The 6,005-nt window shown below is 29.9% G+C and overlaps 1 protein-coding gene across 1 annotated transcript; it reads left to right on the plus strand.

The window, feature by feature from the left end:
• On the plus strand, nucleotides 1-912 carry LOC114183873 (thioredoxin H2). Its single transcript, XM_028071034.1, has 3 exons — nucleotides 1-197; nucleotides 301-423; nucleotides 536-912. Exons 1-3 carry the CDS (start codon nucleotides 51-53, stop codon nucleotides 674-676), a joined length of 411 nt encoding a protein of 136 aa, XP_027926835.1. The 5' UTR covers nucleotides 1-50; the 3' UTR covers nucleotides 677-912.
• The last annotated feature ends 5,093 nt before the right edge of the window (nucleotides 913-6,005 follow it).

A 6,005-nucleotide genomic window follows, 5' to 3' on the forward strand; every position in this document is an offset into this window, starting at 1 on the left:
GAAAGCGCAGATAGTAAGAAACGAATATCAATAACCACCAAAACAAAGCAATGGGCGGTGTCCTTTCTTCGATCCTTGGTGGTGGCGGCGGCGGCGATGAGACGTCGTATTCGGAGGGGGCTTCTGGCGTGACGGCGATCCACTCGTCGGCGCGTTGGCAGCTACACTTCAACGAGCTCCAAGACACCAGCAAGCTCGTAAATCCCTAGATCACAAGTTTTCCCCAATTTTCTTTTTTCTGCGTGTTGTATCTGAATTTTAATCTTAGTCTTCTTCATCTTTTCATTGAATGTTAATCAGGTCGTGGTAGATTTCTCGGCGTCGTGGTGCGGTCCTTGCAAATTCATAGAGCCAGCGATTCACGCCATGGCCGAAAAGTTCAGTGACGTTGAATTCATCAAGATTGACGTCGACGAACTATCGGTGATTTTCGCTTCCGTGTTCTTCTTTCTATGTTGATTGACTTCATTTGTTGTTTCCGTGAAGGATTCTGAACTTTTTATTTTATTTTTATTTTCTAAATTGGATATGTTAGGATGTGGCGGGGGAGTTTCAGGTGCAGGCGATGCCGACGTTCGTGTTGTTGAGGAAAGGGAAGGTAATTGACAGGGTTGTTGGCGCAAAGAAGGACGAGCTCGAGAAGAAGGTTCAGAAGCATCGAGCTCTTCAAGCCTAGTTATGCAGCTATGTACTTTTCCTTTTCGAGGGAGGACAACAATTTTAAAGTGTTTTTTTATGATGATCATGATGGATTTGTAAAATTTAAACTTGTTAGTTGCTTCTTGATTAAGATGATGTCTGTTTCATAGTTTTGCCAATTATAATTGTATAACGAAATTCAAAATACTCTCTCACTCTGTGTGTTGCTTTTATGCTCAATTTCTTTGAAATGATAGTATTTTATATGCCATATATTGTTTATGATGCTTTTTATTCAGATTTGAAGTTTCACTTCAGATGACAGGTTATAGAGCTGTGAAAGGGCATGTCAAAGTGATTGGTTGATCCCATATAGGTCAGTCAATTTAACATATTGATCGAATTGACCAAATAGCCTTTTGAGTAGGATGGGATGAATAATTTTGATTTTGATACCTGTTTGAATTAGGACATTTATCGCAAGGGTGTCAAGCCTTGGTATAATTATGGCAAAAGAAGTTTCTTCACTCTGAATAGACCATATTTTGAAATAAGTATACTTCTTTTTCCCTTACACTGAAATTGAACTTACTGCTTTTACTGGACAACTATATTTTTTTTTTTGGATAAATTTTTAACTATTATGAAAAGTTGTTCGATTACTTGATTCTTTTAATTGAGCAACTGGATAAGATAAAGTTTTTTTTTTTTTTATATTGGTATCTAACTGAGAATAGATTATTGACTTTTATAAATAAAGTTAAAATAATATTATACACCATATTTGGATAAAAAGATAGTGTTAAAGACAATAAAGTATAAGGTATAAATATATTTTTTTATTTCTATGATTTACTTGACTTTTTAGTCCATTACTTAGTTTATGGTTGTTATTTTTAGTCATTGTTAGTATTTGTCAGATGATGTTGGACATTATAATGTTAACCAAAAGGATTTGACCTATTTTAGGTGGAAGGAGGAACTGTAGAGGATAAACTATAGTGCACTCCACTAGTGTCATATTAGTGGTGTTGTGTTATTACGCCATTAAAAATTAAGGACTAATTTGAACAAATTTCTTGGGAAATATTTTGTAAAAGAGAAAGAAAAATAAGACTATGTTTTAATCTGTTAAAATTAGATTATATATAAATAAATTAAGAATAAGAATTCAGAGTAGTGACAGAATATAGCTTTTCATTTGTTCAACAGCGAGGTATATTAAGGACATCAAATTTCAGTAGAGTCTTGAAGCTCGAGAACTCAATTTGAGTATGAGATAGTGTAATTAGAGTTGATAAGCTCGATAAGATACAATATAATAAAACTAAATTCTATTTGAATTTTTTAAAATCTAGTAAACATTCAGGTCTGCAGGCCATGGATTTGATTCGGCTGTGGGCATGTAAAATGTAATGTACTTTCTTGTTATATTTTGGGGTGAGAAAGTAGTGTCCTAGTTCCTTCTCTACTCTAATAATTTTAACATGGCATTCCGATAAATTTTTGTATTCTAAGATATATAATATGAAATATAATGTTTTATATATTTTGATTATACATTTTGGAATATAAAATAAAAATGTATACTAAATTGCATATATAATTTTTATTTTTGGATTATATATTTTAAAATATCAAAATTTATATTTCAAACTACATTCAATGCAGATTGGAATTATGAAAATTAAGAAAAAAATTACCGAAATCATGGGATGACCGATTAACATGTTAGAATTTGTTGGGTTAAATTAGTATTTTGCATGCAATTTTATTTTACTTGAAATTTAAAAAGAAAACAAAATGAAGAAATTATTGAATTATAAGGATATAAATATGTTGAAGTAATGTATCTTAAATTGTTAATATATCCAAAAAAAAATAAGTTATTAATTATAATAAAATAACTTAACTTTTAATCATTCTAATTTATTTATGTACTTAAAGATATAAATTAATCAATTACAAATTTAAAAAAGTATATAATTAAGTAGTTTATATATATATATATATATATTAAAATAAAATTAAAAATAGTGGGTTGATTGGTCAAGTCGATAAAAACAAATTGAGATTTTCATCTTCCGGCCAGCCGGCCGAATCACTATTTTTGGTGGGCCGAATGAAAAAGAATCAGGTATTACTTCTTTAACTTTTTTTTTTCTATTATTAACTTTTTGTTTCTGATTAACTAACAACATGGATTCTTAGGTATCTGGACAATTATTTCGTTAATTTTCCTCACTATGAGGGACAGATATACTAAGGAATTGAATCATAATGGATAATTAAATATTTTAAAATATATTTTATAAGATAAATGATTAAAATAAAAAATAAAAAATTAAAATAAAATTAATTAATTTAAATTTTTATTATTTATTTTAATATATTTTATTTTGAAATACAATTTTTTATTTATTAATTTTTTATAGTAATCTTTTGTTTTAACGTAAAATAATTTCAACTTTAAATATATTTTCAAAAATTTACTTTACACACTAAATTATTTAAAAAAGTACTTTTTTAAATATATAAATATACAATTAAATTTATTTTATCACATGTTAAAAATTTCATTCCCTTTCGACTCATTTTTTCTTTCCGAATAAACCATTAGCCAGTTTGGGTTGTGTTGGTTGGTGGTGAGGAAGTAGACATTGAGCCTGGGGAATGAATGGGAGGTGGATGTTTGAGTTTTGTGGTATGGTGTTGAGGTGGGGTTAGTGCGTTGTTTACAAAAAGGTGGGGATTTTATGTCTCCAAAAGTTGGGGTTAGTGCTATCCTCTAATGGGTTCAGGGCATTCTGTGGTGGGTCAATGAAGGTTGGTGGCTTCGTTCGTCCATGATAATGGCAGAGGAGGAACTGAAAATGAATGAGTGGAATTAAGAATTGTATCAAAATTTCACCAGATGCAAGAATTTGAACCATGTGCGAGGATTGTCGCTAATGAAACATCTCGGGTAACTTTCTATGCTTATGTTGATAACTTTGATTGCCTGTTCATTTATGGAGTGCTATGTTGTACTGTATTTTAACTTTGTTCCTTGCAGTTTAAACAACCATCAAAGAAGGTTGTGGTGATGGTGGTCGGAAGAGGGTATCTCATGCTTTGTTTTGGCCATATGTCTATAAATCCGCGTGAGACCCACTAATATTCATAATGGGATGAGGCCAATCTCGTATTGATTCAATTTTGTCGGCTTAGGAGCAACTTCCTTGTGCTATGTATGACATGGTCGGGACATATAACTGAAGAAGTAACATTTGTTTGACAAAGAATTGGTGTTCTTGTACTAATTGTAGGATTTAGTAGTGAGTCATACGATCCTTCACGGTTTGTGTCTTTTTGTAGCAAGTAGTGTTCGGTTGAGTTTTATACTGTGTCTAAAAAACTTAAATTAGTAAACTTCATTTTTGTTTTATTTAACTTAAGTATTCAAGTCTAAGAGAGTATTAATTTTGAAAGTCTTTGGAAGAGAAAAAAAAAGGAAGGAATAATTGAACGGGCACATTGGAGGTATCTCCATAAAGTTGAGATTTTCGTTTCACTTAGTATTAGTATTAGATCATATTGAAATTTTGACAAGAGATTCTTGGTTTATGGTTATTAAGTTTTATAGTTGTCATCCTTATTACTTGGAAATTTTCAAATTAGAGAAAATGTTTTGGGCTATTACTCTATTCTTGGCTTCTCTTTTATTATTTTTCAAATAAGCTTTTTTACTTTGATGTATTACATAATTATAAATATTTGCTTTGATTATCTTGTATTCATACATGATTTTTAATGGAGTTTGATTAATTGCGACGGCAATGTTTTCCTTCTCATTGAGAGAATTTTTTATATTAAAAATACGGATGTTTACTTTTATAATTATTGTTGTTACTTCTCACATATTCTTGTGAGTTTAGAGAAATTATTTTTCGTGTATATTTTGATTATTGTATTATTGTTTCACATTAACATTAAGAAGTAATGTGAGATGGAGAGAGTTATTGTTGAAATGTGAAATTAACAAAGACATGTGAGGTGGACTTGTTTCTTTTTTTTGAGAAGCTTGGAAAACTTCCGTGGTAGTGGGAAGGTGTGATATGACAAGTTCTATTAAGATTTTGATTGGATATGAATTGGATTTGTAGAGCAATTCTTCCATGATTTAGAGTTTGACATACGTGAATATAGGTAATGAAAGCATGTTACGGTAAAAAAAAAATGGAAGGTTATGTATTTAATTCCTAAATTAACATGCCAAATTGATTTTTGTTCATCTTGAAAAACTCATAAATTCTATCCCATACTTTATTAAAGCACGAATTATATCTTTCTTAGCCAACGATGTTAATTTTTTTCTTGACGAATCAAACGGAGTTGCACAATAAAAATCTGCATGGCTATGTGTGTTGACACCTTACAGTCAACTCCATCTTTTAGTCCCAACACCATGATACTAAAGTATTGTAGACAATTTCTTTTAGTCATTCGTACTTTATTTTCTACACATCTAGAAGTATGTGAAAAGTCTACATTATATATAGGTAGAAATATTTTTACCTAAAAGTTTATTATAAATTGTAGAATTCAAAATTCAAAATAATACAGTCCATAATGTATATTTTAATTGTATAATCTCAATGATTTTAAATTATACAATTCAGAATATTTTTATGAATAACACAATAATTGGAATAATTTCAAGTTGTCTTATCTAAAACATGTTTTCAATTTTCACAATAAACAATTTGGACCTTTTTTTTATCATCCAATACAATGTATAAAAAAAATCATGAAGATGGAGACAAATATCCACGATCGTATACAACCTTGCGTCTCAACCAGTCTTTTCAAATAATATAGACTCTGTTCATCTTAACTTTTCTAAAATGTTGAAATGATAGACGAGGAATGGAAATTAAACATTATCACACTGCTCTTCAAAATTTTGGGTTGCTCGGATATTTTGATTGAACTCAAGATATTTCCTAACCAATATTATTTTGAAGTATTGAATTTTACTGATATTTTGTATCAGCTACTGATATTATTCTATACGCACATATCTATGTTTAAACTCTTGACCTCATGCTTGCAAAGATTACTTAAAAATAAACCACACCATATTACTGTGCTATTAAATAGATTAAAAAAACTATTCAAAAACCAGAATAAACATTCTCTAAATTTTTAATCCATGGATCAGTCTAAAAACAAAAATCTGCAACAAAATTACTTCTACAATCATTTCTCAAGATTGCCGTTCGAAATAGTTTACTGACACTTTTCCAAACATGTTCAAAATTGAACTAAATGTCGGCCAAACTCTTATTTAAGGGTCACGAACACAACAAAAATTGAGGGATTTG

Source organism: Vigna unguiculata, chromosome 5, assembly GCF_004118075.2.
Source record: "Vigna unguiculata cultivar IT97K-499-35 chromosome 5, ASM411807v1, whole genome shotgun sequence".
NCBI lineage: Eukaryota > Viridiplantae > Streptophyta > Magnoliopsida > Fabales > Fabaceae > Vigna > Vigna unguiculata.

Excerpts from the sequence above, each read along its gene's own strand:
- LOC114183873 (XM_028071034.1), top strand. The coding sequence starts at position 51 with ATGGGCGGTGTCCTTTCTTCGATCCTTGGTGGTGGCGGCGGCGGCGAT. Across the intron at positions 198-300 it reads TCCAAGACACCAGCAAGCTC|GTCGTGGTAGATTTCTCGGC; the intron begins GTAAATCCCTAG and ends AATGTTAATCAG. Across the intron at positions 424-535 it reads TTGACGTCGACGAACTATCG|GATGTGGCGGGGGAGTTTCA; the intron begins GTGATTTTCGCT and ends TGGATATGTTAG.